The sequence below is a fragment of the Plectrocnemia conspersa genome, unplaced genomic scaffold, assembly GCF_051122295.1.
Source record: "Plectrocnemia conspersa isolate PC_06_02 unplaced genomic scaffold, ASM5112229v1 ptg000012l, whole genome shotgun sequence".
In the NCBI taxonomy this organism is placed as follows: Eukaryota; Metazoa; Arthropoda; class Insecta; order Trichoptera; family Polycentropodidae; genus Plectrocnemia; species Plectrocnemia conspersa.
The window spans coordinates 30,886,648-30,902,480 of NW_028277176.1; the positions used below are offsets into that span (position 1 = coordinate 30,886,648).

The 15,833-nt window shown below is 31.3% G+C and overlaps 1 protein-coding gene across 7 annotated transcripts in view; it reads right to left on the reverse strand.

Moving 5' to 3' along the window:
- The window catches only part of LOC148228951 (uncharacterized protein CG43867), a 379,323-nt gene that overhangs the window by 292,113 nt on the left and 71,377 nt on the right, over positions 1 to 15,833 (reverse strand). For all 7 annotated transcript variants that reach the window (XM_088199466.1, XM_088199461.1, XM_088199458.1 and 4 more), the window contains exon 3: positions 14,904 to 15,066. In XM_088199466.1, coding sequence (XP_088055592.1) covers positions 14,904 to 15,066 — 163 coding nt within the window. The remainder of the gene's footprint in view (positions 1 to 14,903; positions 15,067 to 15,833) is intronic.

Below are 15,833 nucleotides of genomic sequence, written 5' to 3' on the forward strand. Positions count from 1 at the left end.
ATTGTAAAAGACATATTAATTTGCTTCCTTAAATTATAATCACAGACGTTTTGTTTAATGTTATATCAAATTGTAGCTAATAACTAATTGTAAATCTGATCATGAAAATAGTTTTGATTTAGCAACTCAAATAAAAATCAATCAAATTAAAATAATATAAATAGTATTAACAAATCATAATACAGTAAAATCTTTCAATGCAATATGACAGGCGTTAGCACAATGGGATACAACCGTGTCAACGCAATCAACAACTATTAAATAAGTAGTGAGACATCAGACTAAATCAGTGCCATTTATTTTATAAATATAAATTATTATTACAACCTTTAATCAATATAGTAACACTATGCAACACCCAGCTCGATTTTATTTTAATTATTAGTAACGATAGTGAGATTAGTAAAATCCTTAAAAACTTAATATTGATCGAAATTATATTTATATAATAATCTCTAACTCCGTTCTTCCAGGTATTAAAGAAATAAAATACTATGTTCAAAAAGGGATTTGAACCCACGTCGTTTAGGTTTTAGGTTTAGCCATATATTATACAACCCACAACAACTAAACGCCTACGTATGAAATCTCGACAACAGCAGAGTCTAAAGCAAATAATAATTAATTTAATAAAAATAATTAAAATTATTTATATAAATGTAGAAATATTATATATACTATGTATATAAAATAATAATAATAGAATTTCAGTAATATAATAAATGTAAAATTACATTGTTTCAATTACAAAAATTAGTAATATGTAACTCAATAAAACGTCTGACCTAACTAGTGGATATCAATAAAAACATATGGCTTAGAAATGCCCTTTCGTCCCACACACAACCCACGCCATAGTTATATATAATATATATTAAATCTAAATATACTTTTAGTAAATAAATAAGATAAAATTTAACGAATCGAAATAAAATTTAAAACCGAAAAATCTAACTGTACGGTGTTCATACACTAGCTAGCTTCGGTACCTCGCGATAGTGAGTCACCGATACAACTAATAAAAATAAATAGTATAAGTTTTCAAAAAATATGTTATGTAGTTATTATTGGCATTTGTTTTAATATATAATCTAATGCATTAACAGCGCTGTATAACAATGTTTCAGACAAATTATCAATATCTGGCAATTTTAGATCTGACTTTATTATTTATATAATTTCAATTAATCTCCGCCTGTTTACATTTAAGCTTAGGAAGAACGCGGATGAACATAAATGATGCAAATTCAAAGTTACAAGTAATCTGAAAGCACTAAATCTGTACGAAACATTTTCAAAGTTTGTCGAGTAGCAACAGCCGCTGCGAAAGAGTGAGAGAGTTAGAAATTAAGTTAAATCAGGCAGGTGGTTCAAGAAGCACACAAGTCTGAGGCACGTTTACATTCGCTGTCTTGTAGACCATACTCGGAAACAAGTATCGTACATTAATATGCCTCCAGGGGAGAAAACCGAGAACATTACTGAATATCAAGAAAACATACACAACACACAAGAGAAACAACGTAATACGCGCTCGAGAGCAAAAAATCGTCAAGGCGTTCTGAGAAATGGTTTATTTATTTAATACAGTTTATATTAAAATATTATTTTATGATATTTATCTGGAAGCCCAACTAAAATTTCATTAGATTCCGATCTATCGAAATTCAATGGCGAATGAAGGTGAAACCGGATTCACTAGGTTAGATTATCACAAACGTGCTGATTAAAAATGGTTGGTAACCTTTGATTCCTAACCCGGAAAATGCACAGTTGTAAAGATAGTCCTACTGGAAATTTCGCTGCGGTTGCACGCAAGAAAGTGTATTATAACTAGGAGAGTGGATAATTGCATCTCAGTCCCGCTACGGCGGATGCAATTTGTACAATTGAAATTTAGATTATTGCCGTGCCCCGAATGTAATGGATACAAGTATCGTTCTTTTGCAACTCCTTATTGCCGCACAGTCCAAATTGGGATTTTGCTTTGCGAAGCCCGGAATTTATGCTCCCAACTTTCGGATTCGTCTTTGTAACCGTTTCGCTGCACGCGCACGTAGTTTTAACCCGTTGAAATATTAGTCTGCCCAATTTAATTTTATGGTGTCGTCATGGCGAAAATCGGTCTCCGCAGGCAAATTTACCGCTCCAATTTATAGGGAAGCCCGGCTAGCCCTTTAATTAACTCTGCGCACGCCGCGCCGCTGGACCCTTATCGACTATTTATGGCTCCTGACGCTGACCTCGTCACGCTAGTTTCGCCAGAAAAAATCCCATGTGGCAAACGAGCCATAAACCGACCCTCTCGGTTAGTTTTGAACACCCGAGGATACGATTTTCCGATATTCGGTTAAACTCAACGTGATTATTTGTATGCAATATACAAAGAAAATATTTTTTAATAATTTAAAAATAAAATATTTTAAGTCAAAAACATTTTTTATTTTTAATTAAAATTTTATGATAATTTTAAATTCTAAATAAGGTCGTGTGAAAGTACTAAGAAGTAAAAATCGCCAGATGCAAGAGACATTTGCAAGGCCCGCAATTCACCGTCAGCAATTTACTACTAGCAATTAATCGCATAAACAATTTATAGCCTACAAATAATCGCTAGCATATTTTTTCGTCTAAAATCAATGATATGTGCTTATTCATTATTTGATTAACGGTGTGGCAAATCTTTTTATTCAATTAATGCGTATGTAAAGAGGTTAAAATTACATTTTGTCTATGAAACTCAATTTGATAGTTGCGAAACGTATATTTGCTGTTTAAACCTAAACCTAAACAAATTAATATAATGAAAGTAGAGTTGGGTTTAGATTTGAATGTTACATAGGTTATATTTTCAATATTATAAATATAATTTCACTAACTAAGCCAGTTAAAATGCATCAAATAATTGCTTTATAATTTCACTGGGCAATGTCAGTAAAACTGTATTTATACACTGTGCGGATGGTAAAAATAAACCTTATTTTCAATTTATTATGATCAATAAATCTATATAATTTAAATGTATTGTCTGGCTAGCGATATAAATTGTTTATGCGATTAATTGACGCGGCGATAAACTGCTAGTAATTAATTGCTAGCGGTGAATTGCGAGAGATACATTTTTTGGATCTCATTTTCGAGACATTTTAAAAAACATTATTAATTGGTGTAATTAAATGTATATAAATATTTTTCGTCAAATATTTACTTAAATTTACAAAACATTTAATAAAAATACTGATCAATTTGGGAATTCTTCGTTGAAAAGCGTCATTTAAACAAAAGTGTTTTGTATATTTTTTTATCCATTAATTTATTTATTTACAACTAATCGTGATGGCCTTTATATTAAAAAGTTTTATTTAACATTTCATACACATACATATGCATACCTCAACACAAACATGCACTCATATATAATACATACATACACATACAACACGAGAAATAAATGGCTATTTATGAACTCCCAGAAGTAGAAATCTCCACAGATTTTATAAATTGTAGACAAAATACGTTTGCGAGAACCTTGGAAAATTGTTACCATTGAAATAAATCAGTGTGCTAAAAATGTATATAGGCGTTTGTCACTATTAATTTTAAAGAAAGCATTCATTTTAATAATTATAAACCGTTTACCCACTGACTTACTAAATGAAAACTTTTACCCATTAAACTCGTGGCAGAAATACACTAGTAATTTTATACTATTCAAAAGTGAATATGCTTAAGCGAATCTACGTTTACATGTTCATGTAATAACACAATGTCTTTCTGCACTTTCAGAAATTAAATTACCTTATTTTACAATGAAATATATCCAATATGATTTCACTGAAATTACTATGGGGTATCTTATATTTAAAACTCGCATTCAAATCTGTGACTAAAAGTGATTATTCATCAATAAGGATAAACTAGACAATAGTGGGATCACACTAAAACTAAAGGGTTCTTCATAAATAACACACAAAGATTCTCCGGTGCTACGAAACGGTCGCGCGAAACAATATATCACCGTGAGGTTACAATATTCCTATTGCACAATTCGACTTCATAGATGTACATCAAGCAAATGTCACTTTCTACTGGCTTATATATATATATCATTGTTTTAAGAAGCAAGTGCAACGATTTTCTGGAGGATCGCTGTATGATTGTGATTGGCCAGCAAACTTTTCAGCCCTAAATACATAAGACTGGCCTACAATAAAGACCAAACAGACACTCAAAGAGACTAGCAGACACAATACAACACCGTAGCAGAGAGGGATTAACCTCAAATTAATAATGTTGCTACCACAACATAAATTAATAATGTTGCTTCCACACTAGGATCTTCCACGGACATCATCCCAGCGCCAGCTTCTCTACCACCGCTCGGAGAATAACGATCTCGCCCATCATATTCTTTTGCAATATGTAATATATTCTAATAAAATTCTCACTAGTTTCCACCTGCGTATTACTGTCTGCGAAATCGCACGCCTCATGGGTTAGAATTCCGAAATGACATATTTAAAAAAATATTTTCGGTGTAGATTCGAGACTATTTTTATTTAGATTTTCTTTGAGTTATAACCCGATAATTACTGGTTTAGAATCTGACACGTCATTTTAGCTTTTTCCAAGGAAGAGAGAGGGGCAAGTGTTTGCCAATAAGTGGTAGTTTTTTATTATTTCGATTCTATTAAGAATAATAGTAGTTCATTAAATGATATGCATTTTTCTGGGCAAATGCCTCCACCTACCTACACCCTAAAATAACATTCCTGCTTCCAAGCTTATGATTTTAGAAACGGTATCGTGTTCTTCGAACATATCATTAAGCCTTGCGTAACACGCCAATCCCTTCGCTTATTCTCAGGTCTAAACGACATCTTCATTCTCCTTTTACGACATAAAGTTTGCGGTGAATCTTTTTGAAAAAAATAATAGCTCAATCTCTCGCGAGAAATTTATTGCACCACAGCGTCAGTCCAAATCCTAGCTTTTCACAAGCTATTGCATGCCTTATGTTCTTTATACTCTACAATTGATTAGTGTCAAGAAATTTAAGTCGGTTTTTTACTTAGACTCGAATTTATTTTCCCTCCGTGTGGTCGGAGCGAGTGCAGTTTCAAGTGCAGCTCTATTTGCCACGTGTCGTGACTTAGTCCCCATTTGTCAGGGTGCCACTTGACGTTTCACATCTTGTGTCGGTGCTTATTCGCTCTAATACCCTCGCACGACGAGTAAAGAACTTGAACGAGAAAAAGAAACACACTATGTGGTTGACACCTTGGAATTGTGTGTGAAATTTGAGCGAAGGGTTCGGCATGCGATATCAACTATATTGTAAAATTAATTTGTGTTTATTGCATGTTAATCATATTAAGGTATAATGAACACGCATAATACAAAATGTGATACCGTTAATATGACAGTCAATATACAGTGCATTCATATTTTTTAAATATATAATTAATTAAAATATATATATATATATATATATATATATATATATATATATATATATATATATATATATATATATATATATATATATATATATATATATATATATATATATATATATATATATATATATATATATATATATATATATATATATATATATATATATATATATATATATGGTTAATATTTCTAGGAGTCGGATTACTCCGCGTACTTTTTTGATTCCGTGTGGAATCATGGTCCCTACGTTTCGGCCAGATTCGCCCAGCCATCCTCAGGGGAAAATTGAGAATGGCTGGGCGAATCTGGCCGAAACGTAGGGACCATGATTCCACACGGAATCAAAAAAGTACGCGGAGTAATCCGACTCCTAGAAATATTAACCAAATATTTCTCCGCGAAAACGCATTCAACCACATATATATATATATATATATATATATATATATATATATATATATATATATATATATATATATATATATATATATATATATATATATATATATATATATATATATATATATATATATATATATATATATATATATATATATATATATATATATATATATATATATATATATATATATATATATATATATATATATATATATATATATATATATATATATATATATATATATATATATATATATATATATATATATATATATATATATATATATATATATATATATATATATATATATATATTCTACAGCTTATACTGTATGAATATAGTCTCTACTCACACGTCAATACGTATGCAGTTAATCATAAATAAACATCGTTAATACTGATAATAATAGTGTATTGCAGAGGTAAATTAGTTGACTAATGTGTCTATCTATCATACAATTTGGGTAATTCATAGAGCTACTATTATTATAATTGCGATAAATATAGACAGTATAAATATCGTTTTATTAAACTCTACTCTATACGTGTATACATTTTATGTTCACTTTCAAAGAATGTTATTTATTGTCTGTATTATTCCCATTCGCCACGTCTTCGCCACACATCCAAGACGAATTGCGCTATTTATATTCATAAATTGTGCAACGAATCATACATGCAAAGAGTCAACATCAATCAATACAAAGTTTTAACATAAACTTTTGGTTTGAAGCCGTATAAGGTACAATAGCGATCTAGATATTATACATGCTCGATCAATGTCTAGATCGTTTATGAGGTGTCTTTGGGATTGTGATAAAAATATTTATTGCATTTTTATATTTATAACTCATATATGAATTGCTATGTTATATGAGGCTAATATCAGCACAATCGATAGTTGTAAATATGGAAAGCAGAAAAACACGTCATTGCTTATATATTTATATATCACAATTTAGCATGAAAAACAATCAGAATCATAAAAATATAATAAAAAAATATTAAATATATACAGAATAAAATTAAATGCTACGAACCAGCTCCTCCTAGTTTATTTTTTTAAAAGGTTATTTTAATATCATACAGACATTAAATGCACAATATTAGTTTATAACCATTTCCATTATTTACAGTTGTTAAAGTAATAACTTCAGCAACTATAATTATTTTAATATATGTAATAAAATAAAATATTCGTCACTATTAATTAAAAATTCATAAAACTTCTTACAAATTTAAAAAAGAAGGGAAAGAAAAAAATATATACGTATATGTAAATTATAACACATATACAAAATTAAATATTTATAAATCTGAAACTAGACCTGAAAGCAATATGTGTTTAGGAACTTTATGTTTGTATTTGAATTTAAGTTTTGTTTTGTCGTAATCACCGATTCTTGAGATTAGTGGATTTGCATAGTATAGCGAGATACTTTAATAGTATTTTTTAGTTTAATAATAACAAAGTTACTTAATAGTAGGAATTAAACATCTGGTATGGAGTTTCTAAGTTAAGTATAAAACGGTATATTATATATTATTTATGTGACTAAGTTATTAAAATAAATATTACTTTGGTTACTCCACAAATCTAAGTTAAAACGGGTCTGAAAAATTGTTTATGGATTAGAATATAATTTCTAATACTTAGCGCGCTTTTTCTATAAAATGATTTTAGAACACAACACAACGACTGATCTCAAATTTTTAAAGAAGAATTTGTCACCCTTTTAATAAATATATGTGACTTCTGAGCATTACCAAAGATTAAAAATAGATAACGTCTGAGAATCAAATCAAAAATTTAAAGGATCAGCGAGACTAACTTCGCAACCCTTCAAAATGTAATCGGGAATCAAATTAGGGCTAGAAAAATTTCCCGTGTTCAACTTCTCAAAACTGTATTTAAGATCTGAGCGCACAGTTTTTTTAATGCCTAAGGACTAAGTACAAGAGGAAGTAAGCGTTTGAGCAAAAGGCAAATTGCAGATTTCTCAAAAATCGAACTAAAATATTTCGCGAAAATCTCAATAATTTTATATCGTCTAAAACAGTTTTTTTTTAATTTTATACCATATTTTTTTGATTAATGGGCATTACAAAATATTCCTATATCAAAATATTAATATCATAGCCACTCCTGAACAAAGACCCCATTTGGAGGGGGGGTGCAGGTCGGGACATCCCCACTCCTTAAATTTGGTCAGACATCTGAGGAGGGATAATATTTTTTTGCGCTCTCCTATTGAGCAAAATTCGGTTTATATGTTCCTTATTTAATTTGTATTATTATTATTATAAGAGTCGTATCTTAGTGAAATAAAAATTATAATGCCTCTCTGGAAGTTGTCCGAACCGAAGTTACAACTGAAGTCCGCCGAGATCTACGACTTCGAGTAAGCGACCACACTGTCGCAAATTTTATATATCGTCCGGACGGCGGTTTCTGTCACGTATAGCCGGCATATTTGCGCGCGATCAAAAAATGTGCCAAATAATCGCAATTTTCAAATTGTCATAATATTAAAATTACGCTACTGATAATTAAAAAAGTTTGTGTGGGCACTCACCAATACAATATCAGTGAAAACTTTTCGGTCGTAAATATTCAATTTACGCAAAATCTTTGTCGGCTTTTGCAAAATGCCATAAGGCATAAAAATGATACTTCAAAATACGAAACCTCATCTGTGACTATCCAAGAATTTATTGCCATCGATTTTAAATAAGAATTCGTTATGTTGTGACATTTTTTAAGCCAATCTAGGAAAATACATAAGGATATTCGTAACGATTTTTTTTAACAAAATCTAGTACCACTAATTATTTAATTTTATATGAAAAAAAATATAATAACGATATCTGTTAAAAAAATATACTATCAAACATATAATTAATCCCTTTTGGTGCCCTAAAATATTCAAAGATGTCAGTAAGAGTCTGTTGAAATCCCCGATAAGCATGTGGTATTATAACTTGACTACGTGACTACGATGCAGCGCTCGACATGCGTGTTGATCATAGGACGCCTACGCGCATACTGAAATTGAACCGAGTTACTCGTTCTTTGTCAGTTTGCGAAAAACCATTATCTCTCTCACTGTCGTCACTTAACACGCGAGAGAGCGAAAGGGGAAGTATCGCACCGCTCGCGCTCGCAAGAGCAGCTCCGACTTCGGTCCCTTTGACTCCGGTCCTTTTGTCGACAATGTTCGGAAGCGCTCGAAGCTGGCCAAGTCGACTGAATTACCCCTACTTTACCTCCCGTTCTCGGTAACCTCGGACAACTTCCGAGAGAGAACCGAACATGACCGAAGTAACCCACTATATTCTCCGTCCTGGGCCAACTTTGGCCAACTTCCAGAGAGTATAAGAGTCGTAATCTTAATGAAATAGAAATAATAAAAAAAACGATCACTGAATGGTCAAATTTTGCTCCTCACTGAAAAAAGCTGAAATGACGTCCCACTTCTGACATTAACAAACCCACACACACAAAAGATAACTATTGTATACAATATACGTATACAAACATTCTGATGGATCATTCGATATGAGAGCAAAATATATTTATAGCTAACGAGTTTGTTTAAAAAAAAATATGCCATAATGGGCATATGCCGTGTGGCATGATTGCCAATATCGCGGGTGGTGAACCATGTTGAAAAAATAGCAATAAACACACAAAAGTAATGAAAATTATTATTACGGGCGCACTTTGTGTACATGCTAAAGTTTCGCAAGAAACGAGCTTAAAATTATCATGTTTTCAATTTTTACGAAGCCTGAAACGGGCGCCGAAGTTGTTAAAAGCAAAAGTGTGCAATTAAAATCAACGCCGTTTTAATTAATATTCCATTTCAGCAGAATGTTTTGTTGAGAAAAACTTTTGTAATTTGTATTGAAAAAATGAGCCCAAGCTGCAGACAATTTTTGTAATTTTAATATTGGTATTGCATCAAATCGGGGGCTTACTTAAAGTATTCAAAATTGATAACATTTTATTTTTCCACTTTTTATAAGAATCATTTTGAATTTCAGATAATCATTAATATTCGTTTTATACATAAAATTTAAAATTTTGGCATTTATAGACGATTTTTGAGGTCACGATAACTGATTAAATTACATCGTGATGAAATTTATCGCAATTTAAATCCTAAAAAAAGTGAACATTTTAAAAACGTTCTATAATGAAAATTTAAATAAAAAATAATTTTTAATTATTTTTTATTATTATGTGTTGCAAAATAGCGGTTATTAAAAAAAAATAATAAAATGTTATTAAATTTAAAACATTTTTAAATACAATAGAATAATAAAGAAATTTAAATTAAAAAAAAAAACAATTTTTTGTTAAAATCTGCCTAATTGTTTTAAAATAACGGCTTTTAAAAAAATTTTAAGAATATAACTCCGTTAAAAAAATACTAGAGAAAAAAGTAAAAAGGTGAAAACGTTTTATTGTAGAAACTTGAATGAATTAAAAACAATATAAATGCTTTTTTCACATGTTTTTGGTAATTTATATGGGATTTTCAGGACATAAAACTTATTCTAAAAATAGATCTTGTGAGTTACTCTGAACCGCCATCTTGTTTAAAAATGAAGGTTATTCAAAAAAATTCAAACTCTGTGCAAAAAAATCTCAATTCTGCTCAGAAAAAAGAAAATAGATCTATTATAAATATTAAATTATATACAAAAAGGCTTTTTCCAAGGATATTCTTTCTTCCTTTTATATTACCTACCAACAAGGAAGTGATCAAAAAACAGATTCTGCTCAAAGAAATGTATGTAAAATGAAGTTTGATCTCATTGGAAAATATGATTTAATATTTTTTTGCTTTAAATTAAAGATAAGATTATTATGTTTAAATAAAATAATATACAATATTAATTGCAGCAGTTTTATAACATACATTAGCAAGAATATTTTTTCCCATAATGTTATAATGACTCAAATTTGAAGGTATAGTTACAAATTTACTTAATTATTTTATTTGTGTTTTTTAAATAAAAAATATTTTTTTAGGTTTGAGAATTGTTTCTATTTTTAAGAAAAAATTTAAAAAAACATGTTTTTAAGAACAAAAATATTTTTTTTCTATATCGTATTTTTTTATTTAGGGCTCATTCATAATTGTTGCCACGAAATAGTCACCAAAACTTGCTAAAACGTCACATAGTAATTGATTTGTTTTTACCATTGTACTTTTTAAGAGCAAAGTTGTGAAGATACATAAAAGCGCTAATCAAATGGTCGGTGCCAAATACAATGGATAAAATCAGTGTAAAAATATCACTACCAAACAGATACCGAACCCTGGACTATACATTTAATAGAATCACATCATTTCTGATCTTAAAAATGTTCTAAACACCGTTACGTCTAACAAGATTTTTATTAGACAGCGACAAATAATCTCTTTCTGACACAAATCATAGAGATTGAACCACATTCACAAGTAATATACTTCCATCCGTTCAGTCAGAACTTGACACAGAATCACCACTTCGCTTTCAACTTGGAATACGCGAGAGTTGAGCTAAGCCAAATCAGCCAAAACGACATCTAAAAGTAGCAGGTTCCAAGAGTTCAACCCAATTTTCGATACCACTTTTCTAAAGAGGCTAAATTTAAATAATAAAATGCTGTCACTATGTTTAGAAAAGCGCCATAAAATCACGTATGAATCAACCTAGAGGGATCCCACCGACCGCCCTAAAACCCTTTAAGAGGCAAAAGCGGTGTTTAATGAGCGAAATTGTTTAGAGTTTAGCGCTAGGCGCTTAATTAGATATGCCGCGCTAGTAGCCCCGATGCCACTACACGCGAGATATTCCACAGCCACCAACTTTTTATGGGAATTTAATTTATGGTCCCGCTTGTTCTTACCACTGCTAGCTGCTTTGCATTATAAATGCACCGAGGGCTGCGCTAAATTTTAAAACCACGCAACGCTTTGGCGAACACGAGCGAATTACATGCGCTGGAGGACCGATTAATACCTTTGTATTCAGAAACTTTCCCTTGCCGATGACGTTTTATTAAAATATAAAACGTGAAAAATAAGAAGAGAGAGAAAGCACGGGTCTCGGGAGAAATCAACCGATAGTTGCGGTTCTTTCTGCTCTTCGATTAATTTAACTAATCTCGGGAAAAACGGAAGGGAGGGCAGCCGTTGCACTAACCGCGACCCTCGGGATAACGGAGATGAAGATATATGTCCGAGCGTGTATAATTTAAGCGCAAACAATATTTTATACGAGATAAAAGTACGTTAATTCCGAATCCTAGCTTAATCCTTTCTCTCTTATATGAGTAGATGGAAAAGCTTGTTATATAATTTTTGCTCAAATTTAAAGTAATATATCAATAAATATGGTTATCAACATTTTAACAATAAGATTATAATAGGCATTAATCGCATTAGAGTTTAGCTCTATCTGCATTCCATATTTTTCATTAAAGCTAATGCTACAAAGCAACCTCGCAATGGGCGAGCGTCCGATAAGTACAAAGGATAGTTCGAAAATGCTAATTCAAAACAGGGCTATTTTTTATTATTTAAAATGAGTCTCAAAGCTAATGCAAAAACAGGTTTTGTGGTAACTGATAGATATTAAAAAAAATATGGATGTTTTGAAATATTGATTTTCATAACGATAAAATGCATTGATTCTTATTTAAATTAAATGCCTACACAGGATAAAGTTTGTAGCCTTAAATTTTAATTACACACCTCTCCAATTTTATTTATATTAAAATTGCAATTGTAAACTTTTAATTTTAAGCCTGTGTTAAATAAAAGTGATCAAGCATCATCCTATTAAAAGCCCTGTCCTTCTCAAAAATTGTGCAAAAATTTCCGAGATGACTAGCTTTTAGAGTCCAGAGCTATGTAAAAATAAGCGTTGAATATCTAAAATGTTCCCTCCTTGAATATTTTTAAAATCTAGTCATCTTAGTTAAAGCACAACTGATAAATCTTAAAGCAGGACTTCTCCAAAATCATAATATTCTAGCATGCAAAAAATAGATAACATTGATTAAATATATTTTTATCCAACAGAATTTTGTGTATTTTATATTTTTAGTAAAACGAACTAAAGCTGTTCGATTTTATCAGATGCATGAATCTGACAAACATATGTTATTGGTACACTTCTTCTCGAGAAAATTTTATAAAAAATGTTTTATTATATACAAATTAAATTTGTTCGAATATTTTTAAATGTTTACAAGCACTGCCATTTTTATAACAGGTTCATGCATTATATGCATATTTCTTGAAAGATTTTAATAGGGGTCTGGGAATGAAAAAAAAATATTTTCGCCCTATTTTTACTTAAGTAATAAAATAAGACATTCAGATAATAAACTTTTCCGAAGGTGTTCGTGTCGGATGTTTGAAAATATGTATACTTTCTCGGAAGACCAAAAGTATTTAAATGACCAACAATTTTTTGCGATCTTCTATCAGTCTAACCGGCAGGCGGCTTTATCTTTGCTTTGGTGATCTAGGAATCCACTCCGATAAGCAGAATTTACGCTTTGGAATCGGCAGAATGCAAAACTATTTATGGCTATTTTTTCGATAATCCTAAAAGGTTTTATTTATATCCGATTTTAAAAAGTTTTTTTCGTGTATTGCTTTTGTAAAAACAGCTGTTATTGCCAATTGTTTCACTGCTATTATTGGCAGCCGAAAGGTCATTAAAAATGTTGTTAAAACAATTTAAAAATATCAATTCTGAGCTAAGCTAGAAATTTTAACGGGCAATTAAAGATAAATTATATAATCGAATTAAATAGACGTTGATGTCAGTAATTAAATATGTACATAATACAAAATCTTTCACATGTCAAAAAAAAATGACTTTTTTAGATATTCTTTAAAAGTAGAAATATGAAAAATAGGGAAGGAACTTATTCGCAGATTATTTAATGGCTCGACGAATTCTAAGGACCCTCGCGACTCTATTAAATCATTAGAATCCATTGAAGAAATTGAAAATTTTTCATTGGCGCATCAATTAGAAAAAGAAATTTCTTTCGTCCTTACAGAAAGTAGGGTAATAAAAACAACATCTTACGGATTAATGGAGAAAGTATTCAAAATATTTTAATCGACGGGCAAGAGAACAAATTTTTAACTTTTTAACCATGTCTAGCCTTGCTGTCGATTAAACCAGCATCAACACAAAACCAGAGAATTTTTCCAAGGGCAAATTTTTTTATTAAAAAAATAACGTAGATGTTTGATTTTACTTTAGATAGCATGTGTTTTTTAAAGGTGTATTTCAAGAATATATGTAATAATGTATCTGCAATACTCGGCAGTATCACATACAGTTTTCATTCATCAAAATTTCTCGAGAAATTTGAGAAGTAAAGTCGAGAATTCTCATGTTTCGAGAAATGAAAATCATAGAAAAGTCAGACTGCCTATTCCGGGATATTTGCTTTGGTCTAGAATTTTTAACCTTATATGTACGACCTAGCTCAATTTAAATATTCTTTATAATATTAATTTGTGAAATTAGAAAAATCTAGGAAAACATAATCTGTTATGATCAATCAGGATTATAATAATAGTTTAATCACTAATTATAATTACCCACACATTTCATACAGGATTCTAGGCTAGGTCTTACAAGTTTTAGGCAACGACTATACCACTGTTCTATCGTGCTAGTAATATAACTTTGCATATTTTAGTGCTATTATAAGAAAAATGGGTTTTAAAGCCCTAATCTAACATGTTTCGCACAGAAAGCACATTGAAAATTTCAGTATCATATATTCAAGATTACTATCAAGACCGCCCGACACTTGTACACCGGTACATTCCAGTCTCTCTCCTAGTCCAGAGAATATTCTCACCCGGATACGTAATCGCCGTAACAGTGGCCCTCAAACGTATTAAATTAACTAAAATATTATCCTTCGGGCGAACGTAGCACGTGTGCGCTAAGTTTTAGAGCTCATTCCGCAGACTATGAAAATAAATAACGGCTCTGGTACATACCTTATCTCGTAGCATATCTCGCACTCTGGTAGACTGCGCCCTGGAACGATGCAGCTCCAGCTGCAGCGCGAGACACCTCTCCTGCCAGCTGGCGGCGTCTGCCACTTCTGGATTGCTGCCAGTGGCGGACGCCATGTCAGCGGTGATCGTCACTGGCGTGGTCCTGCGAAATAGAATTAGAAATTAGCAGAGGGCGAAGCGAATTACGGTCGATGCGGGCAACGTAGAGTCGGCTGCTTTTGACAGGACTCATGAACTACCATATACAATTCAGCGTTTCCCAGTCTTCCGCTGACAAAAATTAGCTCGATGATGGCTTTTGTGGGAGACTGATTAAGTCCTTGGGTTTCTCGGCATTTTTTATGGGATTAACAATTTCTAGACGATAAAATATCAATCATGGAGGCAAAGTGACAATGATACTAATAAGTGCTCTAAAATGTGTGTTAATGAGAGAATTAAATCTGACACGAAGTGAATCAATAAGACAACGTCAGAGAAGTACGATAGTCATCATGGTACTGTTTACAATGTAATGTGACATGCATAAAAGTTTGACGCTGCGCCATTGTGGGTACCGAAACCCAGCAAAATTAAAAATAAATTTAACACAAAACAAGCTCTCTCTTATTTAATTTACAACATAACAACCAAGTAGTAAATGGCACATCTAATAAAATCTAAGATATGGCGCTAGTAGTATAGAAAAAAGCTTGTTTCTGAAAAATATCATCTGTCAATAGACTGATGTCAAATTGTCAGCGATTTGCATCGCGTCCTTTAATTTTAACAATTCATTAAAGCAAACAACCTTTGTTATTTTCGAAAAATGACAAAAACAAGTTTCGTGTAGTGATTAAACACTTTCATTTGAAAGACAAAAAGCCGAGTTGGATGAGGCTCATGACACATCTGCACCAGTGGCGTATA